The 16,634-nt window shown below is 35.2% G+C and overlaps 1 protein-coding gene across 1 annotated transcript in view; it reads left to right on the top strand.

Moving 5' to 3' along the window:
• The window catches only part of LRP1B (LDL receptor related protein 1B), a 1,678,044-nt gene that overhangs the window by 1,507,968 nt on the left and 153,442 nt on the right, over positions 1-16,634 (top strand). Inside the window, exons 72-75 of the mRNA XM_065928990.1 lie at positions 6,376-6,498; positions 13,314-13,439; positions 14,163-14,300; positions 16,181-16,315. Coding sequence (XP_065785062.1) covers positions 6,376-6,498; positions 13,314-13,439; positions 14,163-14,300; positions 16,181-16,315 — 522 coding nt within the window. The remainder of the gene's footprint in view (positions 1-6,375; positions 6,499-13,313; positions 13,440-14,162; positions 14,301-16,180; positions 16,316-16,634) is intronic.

Raw genomic sequence — 16,634 nt, 5'->3', positions numbered from 1 at the left:
AGCATTCTTATTATTCTCATAATGTTAGATATATTAATTAGCACAATTGATTTTTACTTATAAGATCCTCTAAACTTTACATTTTAGAATATTTGAAACATCATCAACAGAGATGATGTTAATATTGATATATGTTGCAAGGCATTTGAACAGGCACTCTGTTTATAAAGTTTAAATGGATCTAAAATATTTACTTCTGTAAATATCTAGTCACTCAAAGAAAAATATCTTCTACCTTCTTTAATATTAGATCAAACCTTTATGACTTACTATATTTCTATTCCAAATCTGATAAAGTATTGTATAATATCAGCAGAAGAAACCCTAGTTCTTATTTGGAATCTGCAGTGCATTATAGAAAATCATAAAAGATTAAACTTCCATAATAGCGGTTTCTACTTTTGCTTAAGTTCTCACACTCGCTGTCTGTAATTGGTTGCTCTGGAGAAAGCAAGCTTTGTGAACATTCTGGGAACAAAAACTCATCTTATAGTCAAAGACTTTAGGACCAATTTAGCTTTCTTATCATTTAGTATTTTCTCACTAATAAATTCCATCCCCTCAGCTTCAGTCACTCACAAGTCTTGTTCTTTTCCTCATTTTTCCTATCTAGGCTTATTGGTGACCCAGTTGGTCACCAATACATCCTACTCACTGCTGCCACGTTCATCTTATACAAGTGTAGCTCTGGTTATGTCACTCTTCACTCAAAACTCTTTCTTGGTTAGATACAAATATCATAACCTGGCAGTCAGGGTTATAAGAGAATGATCCCATTTCACTTTCCGTATCATTTGACTAAATTTCCCTGTTGTAATATGTTTCTGTGCAAACAAAATATGAAAATACATTTCAGGCAGCGGGATCATTATGTTCAAAGTCACAGAGGTGAGGGAAACTTGATCCATTTAGGAGTCACAAGTAATTGAAAAGTCATGCTATGGAACTTAGTTTTAATATAACACATATTGAGGTGTTTTGCAAGGCGTTTGAGGAGTTTTTTAATATTAAAAAAGGAAGGGGTGATAAGATTTGAACTATGTAATAGCACAGAGAATTGACTGAGATGATGGGGAACAAGAAATCTTGTTTCTTATTTTATCTCCATGGATGTTTCTGTATTCAGGTTTTAATACTATCAAGCCCAGCCCTAGTTCTCCAAGAACTGTAGAAATACCTGGAGAGTGAATCTGTACCTGGGAGGGTGGGGAGTGGGGGACAATCCTGTTAGAATTTAGTTAGTCTTTAAATATTGAATTTCATACAAATGTGTTTAAACAAAGAACTCTAGGTTAAAAAAATCATCAAACATTGAAGTAAAACATTGAACATTATAGCTTTTGAAATCTGGGATAACTTTCAAATTTAAAATGACTAATTAAATGTTTAAACTTACTGACTAAAAAATAGAGTTTAGAGCTTTGAATTAAACCATTTAGAAATATGTCAAATTTTCTCTCCCCTCTCTGTGGCTGCATCTAACATTTCCTGGATTCCTTGCGCCCAGGTAATTAAATTTCAGTGAAACATCTTGGTGGTTGATCCTATATGGATATAACCAAGTTCAAATTTCTAGCATTTGATTGCTTCCAGGAAGTGGTTTAAGTATTGGATAAAAGCACTTCAAGACATTGAAGAAATAAAATGCCAGAATATACATCTCTTCTGTTACATGTTACTTCCATTCATCTCAAATATGGACACATGAGCTAACAGGGGCTAAGTGTTGGAGGGTTGAAAGTAAGAGAGCTACAGGGTAAACATGGAGCATTGTCCTCGTGAATCAATTCTACTGGTTTGCTTTAAAAGGAAAGAAACCCCAAATACTATGGAATTAAAAGCAGCATTCACATTTTTAAAGGTAGAACATGTTGCCTCAAGGAAATTTGGTGTTTGTTTTGGCCTGAGTGTTCAAACTTTATACCAATTTTGATGGAAAAGATAGTGTTTTTTTAGCAATTATTAGCTTCTAATCGTAGAAGTTATCAAATTTTATCATACATTTAAGCTTATCTCAACCCAAATTAAGATGAGAACTCTTCATTCTTATATTCTGTGATGATATATTTGTCCAGATTTCTATGAAAATGCCAAGAGCTCAATTATGTTTAGACATAGGTTACTGTTAATTACAATGCTTGCTTCTATTTTTGTAATAACCTCCCATTGAGCTGATCAAGAACATGACTAGGAAACTGGAATTTTAATCCAGTTAATCTCTCTAAATTATGCCTGTTTTAAATTGTTTATATGCGCTTCCTGCCATTTCACAATATGCTTTTTAAGTTAGGATATCTTGGAACCCCTTGATGCCTTTTTTTGAAATGCAAATTTTTCCTAGTACAATGGAAAGCCTTTAGCAAATTATCATAAAACCTTTGCTTTTGTGTTATAATTATGATTTCATATGTATTTCTCTTCTTTATAAAGATAGTGGCATGTCTGACACTCTTATGGGGACAATTATAATGTTATCTAATTCAATACCTTTGGGAACTCTTATTTTTCCTTTTAACAAGACTGGTGTGCTACCAATCTTTTTTTTTTAATTTTTTTGAATAATCAAAGGATGTTCACAAATTCTGTTTGAATTTCATCCATTTTAGAATGTAAAATGTGATACAATTTAGTCATTAGAATCTTTATTCTGAAAGAATGCAACTCTATTTCATATCCTGTGGATTTTGATACTGAATTAAGCCAACACTTACCTCATACCCCTATTCATATCTTTAATACTAAAGACTGCTCTTACTATCTTTTTTTTTGTCTGTTTTGAGATACTTATTAAATGGTAATATATTTTCTTGTGTTGATTTTGAAATTGAGATTATTTTAAGGTTTAGGGCATTTTAGAGCTGAACATTTGGAATAGGAAATGGCAACCCACTCCAGTAGTCTTGCCAGGAAAATCCCATGAACAGAGGAACCTGGAAAGCTACAGTCCCTGGGGTCTCAAAAAGTCAGACATGTCTGAATGACTGAGCAGGTATAGTTGAACATTGCAAGTGTTTGAAAGGAGCATCCCAAAGCCAGATATTGAACTCTCAGAAGTCTCACATGGTGACATTCACATGCTGGACTCACTAAGGACTTGAATTTATCTGTATCTTAGAGTTTGTTAGTGCTCAAGGATGTCACTGTGAGCTGTACCAGTTCTGTCAAGCATTTTGTAGGAAAACTTAGAACAGTTATGATTGATAGCATTATAAATTCTTGGTCTCAGTTTGAACTATCACTCAAGATTCTAAGCAATCTACCTATATATTTTTAATCATCTCTCTCTACCATTCACCCTACCAGGTTTTCAAAAAGTTGATTTTCTTTCTCACATTCTACTTCACAGCAGCAATAAAAATCATAAGCTTATTTTAACATCTGGACACAAAATTAATTAAGCTACCTATTTCTAAGCCTAGCCTTTCTTTTCTCTTAAAATAGGTTTGTCTCATCTCCAGTCTAAGGGTAATCCTTTTATTTGTTTAAGATCTCAAATCTTTCACACTTTCTTGATTCTCAGAGAACTCGTATGAATTACCTTTTCTCTCTGCTGTATCCTCTACCTTACTTTATTTGCTGAATTTTTCTCAGAAGCATTGATATACCCGTTCAGATATCTGTTTTACTCCATACAAGCAATCAGGCTCTCTGACTTACCCAACATCCTCTTTTCTTCCTTCCCTTTAAGACCAAACTTCGGAACTATTACTTCTGTGTATATGATAACCAACTGCAAACATTCTAAACCCACCGCCACTTCACTAAATCTACTGTCTTAGCATTATTTATATGTGCTAACTATTACCTTCTTGTTCAAACACTTTTCAGATATTTCTCCAACCACGATGCCTACTCAGTCTCTTTTGTAGATTTTGCTTTATTCATTCAATCTTTCAATGCTAATTTCCTCTGGGTTATCTTCTAAATTTCAGGTAACATCCATATTCTGATCATTCTCAACTATGCATTTACAGTTCAGAAACCTTTCCTGTATTTTAGATACATTTATCTACTAACCTGTTAAATATCACCACATGGTTGTCTTACCAGTAACTTAAATGGATTATGTCATTATTTCCACCAATACTGATCCAAATGCTATGCTCTTTTATTGAATAATGCCAGCATTCACCAAATGGTCCGAATAAACCAAAAATTGAATCCTGTGTTTGACTACTCATCTCCCTTTACCCCTCATCAAGTTTGTCATCAGGTCCTGAGGATTCTACCTCCTGAAGAGTTCTCCAATATATCAACAACTACTCTAAATCAAGTTACCATCAGTTCTTTTCTGATTGACTGCAAGTATTCTTCAAACTGGTCTTTTTTCTTGTCTTAGCTTTACCCTCCCTGTTTTCATGTTTAAGCTTTCCACACTGTAGCTAAGGTTGTCATTCTAAAACCCAAATCTGATTCTGTCCTCATTTCCTAAAGTAAATCTTTGCTACTGAAAGTGAATTACTAGAGATTTGTGCGCAAGTCAAAGCTCAAAAGAATAAGAACTTATTCACCCTAAAAAGCTTAGGGTTATTATTCTCTCCAAAGTACATCCACAAGATGAACAATACTTCTTTCTTGGAATTTTCTAGGCTTGCAAGGATGAGCAGTATCAGTCTGCAGCTCTATGTTTTAGTAATCATATCCATTTTTAACATGTCAACATCTTCAACCATCAAATCTTGCCAATATGGAAACAGTATTTCTTATGTTATATATGAAATTTAAGTTGGTAGTATAAGTCTCTGAAGGCAATCATTTATCTTCAGTTTACATTCCCATCAAATTTCTTTGTGTTGTTTCCTCAGGTACTCTTTGAAAATATGATCTTATAAATCTTAATCATACCTCTTTTGTAACATATGAAGATGTTAAGCTCCATAGAAATTATTACACTTTTCCAAAGCAAACAAAGCAAGTTCCTAACTCCCTAACCATTGCTGTTTCTGCTATATATTGCTATGTATCTAGACATATATAACTAAAGTTTATTTGTACTCTGTGTCCTTTACGTGTGGTAGGTGTATTTAACCTAAAGTTAGAACGTCCATATATTCTTGCTGGTTTCTATTTAATTTTAAAAAGAGAAAGGATGAAAACATTTAAAAAATGGTCACAAAGGAGTTCCCTGGAGGCCCAGTAATTAAGACTCTGAATTTCCAACGCAGAGGGTATGGGTTAAATCTCTGGTCTGGTCAAGGAACTAAGATCCCACATGCCATGTGGTACAGCCAAAAAATTAAAAATTAAATTGAAAGTAAAGATATATTCTTTAAAAATAAATTAAAAATGCTCATAAGAGTATTCCATAGTACAGTGTTTATTAGAATAACTAGTTCCCTGGTGGCTCAGATGTTAAATAACCCGCCTGCAATGCAGGAGACCTGGGGTCAACCTTGGGTTGGGAAGATCCCAGGAGGAGGTCCTGGCGACCCACTCCAATATTCTTGCCTGGAGAATCCTAATGAACAGAGGAACGTGGTGAGCCACAGTCCCTAGGTCACAGAGTCAGACACAGCTGAGTGACTAAGCACACAGCACAGTATTTCATCACATCACCAACTTCTGCATGCATTAGAAACTGCTTCTATCATGCCTGACTCCTTGTGACCCTATGGACTGTAGCCCACCAGGCTCCTGTCTCTGGGATTCTCAGCCAAGAATACTGAAGTGGATCCCCCTGCCCTCCTCCAGAAGAGCTTCCTGACCCAGGGATCGAACCCACCAACTTCTAATTGTTATGAAATTAGTTGTTTCTCTATGACTATAAAAACGTTTTACTGGTTTTTCTGTCTTACATGATTCAGTTTGTCAGTTTTCAGATACAAATAAATTATTAAATCGCTTTTCAAGTAATTTTTCTTCCCAGAAGAGCATAATTTTTGGTAATGAAAATGAGTACTAGAAACTAAGTTTCTTTACACTCAATAATGTAGAAATGATGTGAAATGGAAGGAAATTTATATTTAAGAAAACTTTATTCTAGTGACTTCTCTGGTGGTCCAGTGACTAAGACTCAATGCTCCCATTGCAGGGGCCCCAGGTTCAATCCCTGGTCAAGGAACTAGATTCCACATGCTGCAGTTAAGGTCCAGCACAGCCAAATAAAAAACAAGTAATTTTTTTTTAAAGAAAACTTCATTCTATCATCTTATTCTCAATATTCTGTAAAGACAATATGATACATATGAGGGTGATACAGATTGCTTTGAAAAGTTGACAGTGAATACTGTTTTAAAAAAAGCTTGGACGTATAATATTTTACAGGAAAAAAATAAGGAAATGAGACACTTTTACTGTGCTAAGAATTAGAGAAGTATGTGTTTTGCTGACTGGAATTAATTATACTGTATATCTGTCTTCTGTTTTAAAATGAAGGAGGAAATATATGTAGAGCAGATGAGTTCCTTTGCAACAATTCACTTTGCAAACTGCATTTCTGGGTGTGTGATGGAGAAGACGACTGTGGAGACAACTCTGATGAAGCTCCTGACATGTGTGGTATGGCATTTCCCACGGCTCTAGATTCTACTCTCCCCCCCTGACGTAGTGCGCCGGCATGATTCAATGATGTGGTGAGGTGAACCACAAATTCTGCCATCCCGGGGTTAGGTAGATAACATGTAACCACAGATACAACTTTTGCTTAAGTAATAATAACCCTGCTCAGAGTTTACGACTTTGAGAGCCCTCTTAAATCTGAACTTGCACATGTCAACACTACTCAAAAGATAGATTATGGTCTGTCTAGGAGGATTTAGAGTAGTTCACCTTTTGAATTGAGTAAGGTTCATATAAAGACTTAAGCTTTATACCCAATTGATGTTTTAGGTTAAAACAATTTTTTTGACAAATAAGTATGGAAAAAAATGTGCATAATAAAATCACATACTTTCACAAATCACCCACTACTGAGACTGGTTATTCAGAGAAGGGAGATAAATATGCATAGAGATATACAGATATTATCTATCTATCAATTTATCTGTATATCTCTCTATGGCAACCCAATCCAGTATTCTTGCCTGGAGAACCCCATGGACAGAGGAGCCTGGCAGATTACAGTCCATAGGGTTACAAAGAGTCAGACATGACTGAAGAGACAGCACGTGCACACACACACACACACACATCTATCTTTCTATCTATCTATCTATCTATCTATCTATCTATCTATCTATCTGGGGGCTTCCCAGGTGGCTCAGATGGTAAAGAATCTGCCTGCAATATGGGAGACCAGGGTTCTATCCCTGGGTCAGGAAGATCCCTTGAAGAAGCAAATGGCTACCCATTCCAATATTCTTCTCTGGGGAATTCCATGGATGCAGGAGTCTGGCAGGCTACAGTTCTTAGGGTCACAAAGAGTCAGACATGACTGAGAAACTAACACTTTCACATCTATCTATTTACCTATCGATCATCTATCTGTCTTACAAGAGTTAGGCAGATAACTGCATTTAGGAGTTATTTAACATTTAAGTCTGAAAAATCTTAAAATTTATTTCTAATTCAAATTCAAGTTACTTCTGACTGACATTTGTCACAAGTATATTGTGCAACCAACAACTCTAAATGCGCGGCTTTAGATCACCAAATTAAACAATTTCCTGTATTTGGTAAATATTGTCATTCTTAATGTCATTCTTTGTTTCTAATCAACATAAAAAAGAAATTTCACTTTTAATTTAAAGAAAAATGCTACTGCTTTGGATATAAATATAAGTTTCACATCAGGTGTATTAAAGAAGACATAACATAAATATATGTACTTACATGTACATATATGTACTTATATTCCGTGTTCTATTTGGTAAATCAAGTTATACTAATTTTTTATAGATGTTGATATTGACTCAGTTGAATAAAAATCTCCAAAACAAGGAGGCGGCTTTATTTTAAACATGTTTTAAAACTTGAAAAAGGTAGTGTTTGGAGAATTGTTCTCTATAGGTACCCCTGATAAGTAATGTAACTAAATTTCAATTTCAGTTCTTCTACATAACATTACAAAGTGAATTCTAGAGAATCACTAGCGATAGCGTTATTTCTGAATCATAATACTTGAAAAAAAATTTCAAGTGTTTTACTTGAAATTTTTTCAAATTCAAAAATATTTCAAAGTTTACCAAGACAAGCCAGAAGCCAGAAACTATTATTTTTAATAAAATATTTTTTCCTCTATTCTGTATTCCATTTCAGCACAAAAACTAGTAAGTGGTATAGGATTTGTTTGGAAACTAATTAACCATGTGGGGCTCTAGATCACACCCCACAGATCCATTTCCAGGGCCAGAAAGTGATTCTAAAGGACATGTTGCACAGTTGTTGGAAAACTTGTAAAATATATCCAGCTTAATTCTGTGAATGTTTTTGCATTCCCCTCAGTCATGAGTATCAACATTGAGTCAAGTTTTGATGTGATGGAGACTGTGCTAAAAACATAGGACATGGTTTCTTTGACAAGGAGATCATATTCTGGTTGGAAAATAATAATTTCCAGGTATTATATTTCTAGCAATAGTAGAATTAAATAAAGACAAGGTGTAGAGGGATAAAACGAACTCTGCCTGAAAGAAAATTAAAAGAGGTAGACTAAAATACACCATAGGTATAGAGAACAGTGTGGGAGAAAGTATCCTTCATTCATTTAATAGCTGTTAAACTAGAGATAATGATTGTTTTTGGTGAGATAATGATGAGAGAAACAGATATGGACCCTAACTTCGCAGAGCTGAGAATCTAGTGGAAGAGGAATATCAATGATCACAAAACACATAGTTACAAACTATGATATATGTGCTGAAAGAAGCATAATAAATTATACAAATATAGAATTTTGCAGTTTTGTTCTATATAGGGTTTTATTCAGTCTCACTTTATGAGAAGTAACATTTGAGTTTGAGTCTGAGAGATTTATCGCATCCACATAGGTGAAAGGGATGGAGTGGGAGTGGATGACACAATATTTTAGGCAAAGGAGACAAGATGTAGAAAGGCCGTGAGATAGAGCAAACCACAGTTTACTAGAGGAGTTGAATGATATGTGTGCTTGGAGAATACAGAGCATGCTAGATAATGGACAAAACTGAACTAACAGGAGAGATACCTGAAACCTTGTGAATCTGGGGAGGGATTTTTAGATTTATCTTGAAACCAAGTGAGAATATTATAGAGTTTTAAGTAGAGGAGGCACAGAGTCATATTTCTATTTCACAGATTCAGACAGAAAGAGGCAAGAATAGTTAAGACAATTGCAGAACTCTAGGCAAGCTATGCTGGTAGCTTGGATTAAGATAATGACAGCATATGATGGCAAAGTATACACAATTTGATTGTGATTTAAAAAGCAAAATGAATTGGATTAAATAATGGATCGGACATAGGAAGAGAAAGAGAGAGGAAGTTGGCAAGTGTAATTTATAGGCTGTTTTTGCTTGTCCATTTGAATAGCTGGGAAACACAGGAAAAGGAACAGTTTGCAAGTAAAGGTTAGAAGTCTGGCTTGGATGTATTTGAGGAGACATTAAGTACAGATCACAAGGAGATGCTAGATGTTTGGTTCTAGAGCTTAAAGAGGTGATCTAGAAATATAAATCTGAGGATCAGTGGAAAATGTAGTAGTAAATTCTATGGAGTTGTAAGATTCAGGCAGAGAGGGAACAAAACATAAAAGAAAGGGATTAAGATAGAATATCAAGGGCACCAAACATCTAAATAAATATGAGCAGCCAAAAGAGACTCAGGTGTGTAATAAGATGATTAGAAAAAAAATGAAGTATGGCAAGAAAAATACCAAGGTAATAAATGTTACAAGAAAGAGGAAGTGGTTCCTGAAGAGGCAGGGAAAATTGAGTTTCAGTGCAAGTTAAAACAGTCAGCTTTATATAAGGATAGCGACCCCTTAAAGAGCTGAATCATTGGAAAAGACCCTGATGCTGGGAAAGATTGAATGCAAAAGGGAAAAGGGGACAACAGAGGATGTGATGGTTAGATAGCATCACCAACCCAGTGAATATGAATCTGAGCAAACTTCAGGACATAGTGAAGGACAGGGAAGCCTGGGGCACTTCAGCCCATGGGGTAGCAAAAAATTGGACATGACTTAACAATTGAACAACAACAACAAAAGTGACCCCTTGAAATGAGTTGATAGAGTATATGTATATGCAGCTGATGGACAGATATTTAATGATATAATAATTTTTATCTTTTTATTTCCACTTGTTTGTGTATAGTAAGGAAGTATGTTCATATATAGAATGTGAAAGGTTGGTGTGGTAGGGAGACTTGAAAAGAACATAGATTTGAATCATTGATTCAAAGGGTAAGAATGACATTATGTATAAAAATATATAAATATAGATATAAATGAGTGATTTCCAAGTAGTGTTCAGGGCCTATCTGACATTGATAAATATTCATATTTGTGATAGCAGTCAGCACTGCAGTATGATTATCTACAGCATTCCTAGGCCTCCCAAATGCACACATTGGGATAGCAGATGGCTTCATTTACCTAAGTTTGGGGATTCTGTTAGATAACTAAGAAGGATAAAAGCAAAAGTGCCAGAGAATGCAGATCATTTAGACTAAGAATTAATACTTAGAAAAATGCCCAAAATATAATAGGTTATCAATATCAAATAAGTAAATTAAGAAATAAATTGTGGTACATTTAAATGACTATTACATGTTATGGAATGTAAATTATCCCTCAGTAAAGCTATTAAAATCATAAAAACAAATAGAATTTAGAATCTAATGTCAGCAGAAAGGGAAATAAAAAGAAAAAAGGCATTGGTGAATAGGTAAGAGTTAGACGTATCAAGGGACTAATGTTTCAGGTAAGACTGAAAAAGTGTCCTTAATGCGACTGGTTGAATTAAGAAGTTGGATAATTGAAGATTGTGGCCTGAATTTGAATCATTAAAATCAGTGGCTTTGTAAATGAAGCAATTGAAAATAATACCTTCAGCTATATCAGTAAGTGTTTCTTATCTGCAAGCAACAGGAACTTTCATTGGCTGAATTAAGAAGATAAATTTGTTGAAGTCCACCCGTGTGCACAATACTCTAGAAGAATGGGTGACCTAACTGGATTATAGTAAAAGAATATGTGGTATGAAAAATTCAGGAAGCTAAGAGGTGCACTTGTTGGCTGGTTTTCTCATATGGATTTTGATGTCACCTAGGAGGCTGGAAAAATTTGGATAGAGAGAAAGAACTGTGAGGAAAGGTGCTACAAACTTCAGTGAATTGGGACTGGGTGATGTTTATAAGATTGATGAGAAAATAATGCAAGAAAAAAACATAACCAAATGCATGACCCTCAAAATAACAGTTTTTGTTTTAGTTTATTTTTTAAAAAGGAATAGAAATATGTAGTAGCAGAGTTCTGGAAGCTATAGTAGAAAACTATGAGATAATGTGAGATTTGAGCAATTTTATAGCAGTAGTTTAAGGGGCTCTGCAGGGCTGGAGAAACTATGCATTCAGAAGCCTGTGTACAGTTGATAACAGACCAGTTACATGCCTTATGAAGGTAGTCAGGAGACAGATCTGTAGGTTGGCTTCTCCACTTTCTGATACCATGAGCTAATGGGAACAAGATTTAGGGGGTCTTAGTGTGTTAATGCACTTCCCAACTGCCTACAGTGCAGTAGACGCCAGAGATATGGGTTCGATTCCTGGGTTGGGAAGGTCCCCTGGAGGAGTGCATGGCTACCCACTCCATATGCTTGCCTGGAGAATCCCATGGACAGAGGAGCCTGGTGGGCTACAGTCTATAGGTCACAGAGTTGAATGTGACTGAGGTGACTGAGAACAGTCAGTTCCTAAAAAACCTGAAGGGGAGGAACTCTGCTTAGAATGTGAACCAAATTTTAATTAAAGCAAGAAAGTCAGGCAAAAAAGGGATGTGGCATATTTAAGGAGCTAATAAAGTGGTATTGCTAGAATCCTAAGAGTGACAAGGGATGAGCCTGTAGGAGTGGCATGGACAAGATAATTAGTCTATTATGCCAAATAAAATGCCATACATTTCATTCTGGAAGTGACAGATAACTATGAAAGAAATGATCAGATTACTGTTCTGGTAGCTTTGGGAGGATTTTAGGTTGAGCAATGAAACAGACATTAAGGATTCTACTACAGTCATCTCTGTAACAAAGAGTGAAGAGCTGAGCTACTGGAGTTGTAACTGGTGTGCATGGAGGTGAGCGGGCAAATTTGGGGACAATTCCAACTGCACTTGTTGAATAATAAGAGTTGAAGCATAATGGGAAGGTACATGTAGGATAATCCCAAACTTGTGCCTATGATGTGCCACTAACTGAACTATGGAAATAAGATAGTTTGTCTGAGGAGACAGAGGTCAAGGGAAGATAATGAAGACTTGAGTTTTGAAATTGGTGAATTTTAAATTCCCCATGGAACATACTATAATTAATTGTGAGATGCTAGAATTATATAGAAAATCGAAAGTCTCCAGAGGATAGTGTCAAGTAAATCTATGAGAATGAATGAGACTGTCTAAGCAGAGAATTCTAGAGTGAGAATATGAGGAGACCAGCCCGCAATAGAGCCCTGGATTATCCTACATGTGAGGAAGAGAAGACATTAAAGATGCTTCATACTTCAGCGGTACAGGTCTTCAGATTCTGTAGTGATGGAAAGGACAAGTGTATACTTCCCTGGATTTCATTGCTTCTTTAAATTGCACACACACACACACACACACACACACACACACACACACACACACACAACACATGAATAAATAAGATCACCTTATGTGCCTTAAATACATATCTACCTGTTTGTTCAAGGAGACAGAGATTGAGAAATGCAGCTCCAGTGTTATTGGGATTTTTTTTTTTCTGAATGACCTATTTTTTCAGTTTTGGGTCTGTAACATATGCTTGCTCAAGCTCTATTCTGTGTGAAATTGCTCTTTCAGATAACTGTTCCTGCCATGTTATGTAAAACGTGGGCATAAATTAATTTGGTACACTAGAGAAACTCAGCCAAGATAAGGCATTTGTAAATAAGACCGTGAAGTTTGACTCTTTTCCTTACTTCATTCAGCATTTCAGCTGTGCACTCTCTTCTGTAATTAATATAAATAACTAGGATCATAACTTCGATTATCACACATTTTTCTAAGAGCTGCATGTAAGCAATTTCCACAATAAGAGATATTCCGAAAAGGTAGATCCTGGATTTGAAAAGGAAGAAAATAAAAAGATGACAAAAGAAAGATGGTTCTTCATAAGTCGGTGTACCCAAAGGGGCTGCTTTTTTTTTCTTCTTTTCAGATAAATTTCTTTGCCCACCCACAAGACCTCACAGATGCAGAAATAACAGAATATGCCTGCAGCCTGAGCAAATGTGCAATGGGATCGATGACTGTGGGGACAACTCAGATGAAGATCCCTGTGGTGGTAAATCTATTTAATGCAAAATAATTGTTTCCATGTGAACTACAGATAATACAGTGATTAGGGCTCAAGAAATTAAAAAAAAAAAAATTTCATGTGGCATGTCTGATGGCAGATTATCAGGCACTTGATTTTCTGACAGTATGTGAAGATAATCCACTAACATTTCATATGCATAATAGAGCTATGCAACTGAATCTCTCCAAGTCTGTAAATCTCCATTGGTTATAGGTATTTTATTCCAGAAAGTACTGCATGAGAGAAACAGCATAGTAGTTTAAAATATTCTGTTAAACAGTTTCTTTAGTGGGGTGTTTATATAGATTGTGTATGTGTGTACACAGTCCCTTTTACACAATTCAGAAATTAAAATTCAAAAAACTAAATACCTTACTGAAATATTCAGCAAAACCATTTGGTGACAGAACCTGACTTGACCTGACCTGAGGTAGTTTATATTACTTTAAAAAAGAATCTCACTTTTGGTAAATATTCAAACATTTTTGCATGGAAATATAGTTATTTACTATAGGGTAAATATAGTGTTATTTTTCTAAGGTTCAAAAATTTCAGAAATTTTTCATTTATCCCAAAAAGCTTCAAATAAAGGATTATGGATCCATGTTTTTCATAGCATTTAGTAAAAATCTTAAAACTGTTACAGACTCAGTAAATTTGTTTTGATTCTGTGAAGCACTGATCTTTTTTTTTTTAATAACTTTATAGGTAAGCTTACATATAAAGCAAGACCTTGTAAAAAAGATGAGTTTGCTTGCAGTAATAAAAAATGTATCCCCATGGACCTCCAGTGTGATCAACTTGATGACTGTGGAGATGGTTCAGATGAACAAGGCTGCAGAATAAGTGAGTTTGTTTCCTCGTAAAGTGCAGCAACATGCCAGTTGAATTTCTGCTTCAACATGCCTAAAATTTTCTTTATTTCTGTGAAAAAAGATTGATCTTCAAAACATGCTTAAGTAATACTTTTTTTAAAAAAGCCTTCGCCAAAATAACCTTAGAATATCACTTAAATTAATAACAGAAAGTATGAGGTAGGCAAGGCTGATTTTGCCTTCAGCTGTTAAAGCTGAAGCTGGAAACTCAGTATCCAAATACAGACTCTGATATCAGCAAAGAAATCTGTATTCCTTAATATTTTATTTTACAAAATATAAATTTAGTAGTTTTTGAATTTTATGGTTATATTAGGTTGAATGATGATAAACATCTTAATAATATATTCAATGCTTTAAAAGTTCACTCCATTGCTGAGCCATTCTCAAAGAAGATATTGTTATTTTATTGTTAGAGTGTTATGATACTTGAGTCATGAGATCTTGATTATTAATAATTTTGTGTTTCATGTTTGATATCTGATTTTTCATATTGAGAAAAATAATTAAGCTTGTGACCCTAAATTCTGATTGCTTATAAAAGTCACAAATGAGTGTGTCTTTTATTTTTTCTCATTTGTATGTAAGTTATTCCCCACTGGTTGATGAAGCAGTATCCACCAGGATATGGCCATATTTATCTCAATCATGGTATAATTACACTGGTGTATCTTCATTAATGGGGCTTCGCTGGTGTCTCAACTGGTAAAGAACCCTCAGCTGGTAAACCCTGCTAAAGCAGGAGATGCAAGACTTGCAGATTCAATCCCTGGGTCAGGAAAATCCCCTGAAGAAGGAAATGGCAACCCACTCCAGTATTCTTGCCTGGGTGATCCCATGAACAGGGGAGCCTGGTGGGCTGCAGTTCATGGGGCTGCAAAGAGTCAGACATGACTGAGTGTGCATGCACAGCTTAATTAATTGCAAAATATCCAAAATCAATGGGGTTTAGTAATAATTATAATTCTAATAATTAAGGCTCTCATATTTCTCAGTAATTGAATTTGCTTAAATAGAGTATAGATCATTCAATGTTACCCCTATAATATTCCATCTCCTTTATATGTACTCTAAAACATTTTCCTGAATTGGAGATAAAGCAATGAAGTTGCAAATACCCTGCTGCTGCTAAGTCACTTCAGTCGTGTCCGACTCTGTGTGACCCCATAGACGGCAGCCCACCAGGCTCCCCCATCCCTGGGATTCTCCAGGCAAGAACACTGGAGTGGGGTGCCATTGCCTTCCCCAAAATACCCTGCTAGAAACTGCAAATAACACATAATCTGTCCTAAATTGTATTGCAACCCATGTCCATTGGAACATAATACACACTCAAATGCTGCTCCCTGTATATGCTTAAGAACTGATGATTTAACCTCTTGTTTGAGTCACATGGTAGTACTCTTGACTGAGTTCCTGAATAGTAAGTTTAAGTTAACAATAGATGCCTACATCTCTAGGTAGCTTCTAGGAAATGTTTTCATTCTTAGAGAAGAATGTGATTCTCATACATTCAAATGATATCATGGTAAAGATAGCCTATCATTAGAACCATTGACGTGAATTCCTTTTAGAAAGTAGTATAGCTTAATAACAGCTATAAATATCAGCTGCTGGTAGGTTGGTCTAAACTATATTCAGTGTAAATGATTTTGGTTTTTATCGGCTTCTATTCTTTTATAAGAAATGAAGGCTTATATGAAGAGAAGATCATGACCTTATAAATTCAAAAAGAATAATCTATGGAATAATAAGGGTTTCAATAAATGTAATTTTAAATTAAGAAAAATAGTAAACTCCCACTTCAGGAATTAGAATTATATTAGTTTTGATCATATTTTTAAATCCTAGCTCCCAATGAGTATACCTGTGAAGATAATGTGAATCCATGTGGAGATGATGCATATTGTAATCAAATAAAAACATCTGTTTTCTGCCGCTGTAAGCCTGGATTTCAGAGAAACATGAAAAACAGACAGTGTGAAGGTATAGTACATTTCCTGAACAGCTTGCTCTTAAATCTTTAGGTTATGAAAGACTCCCAGGGCTGCTAAATTGTGAGATGACAGAGGACTGATTTTCATCCGAATGGTACATATCCGCGGGATATCATTTTACTTATGAGAGTGGAAGTCCCTGGGGTCAAGAGCCTGTTTGTTTGTATTGCTAAGCTAACCATTGCTGAGGCTTATAAAGCCTTTTCTATAGCAGATTCAGACCTGCAGGAATTTCAATTGTATTGCTACAATTCTGTTTTGAAATGCAAATAACGAAATTGCTTGTTCAGAAGCTATTGAAGAATTAG

Source organism: Muntiacus reevesi, chromosome 3 (assembly GCF_963930625.1).
Source record: "Muntiacus reevesi chromosome 3, mMunRee1.1, whole genome shotgun sequence".
In the NCBI taxonomy this organism is placed as follows: domain Eukaryota; kingdom Metazoa; phylum Chordata; class Mammalia; order Artiodactyla; family Cervidae; genus Muntiacus; species Muntiacus reevesi.
This window is presented reverse-complemented; position numbering and strand designations above follow the sequence as displayed.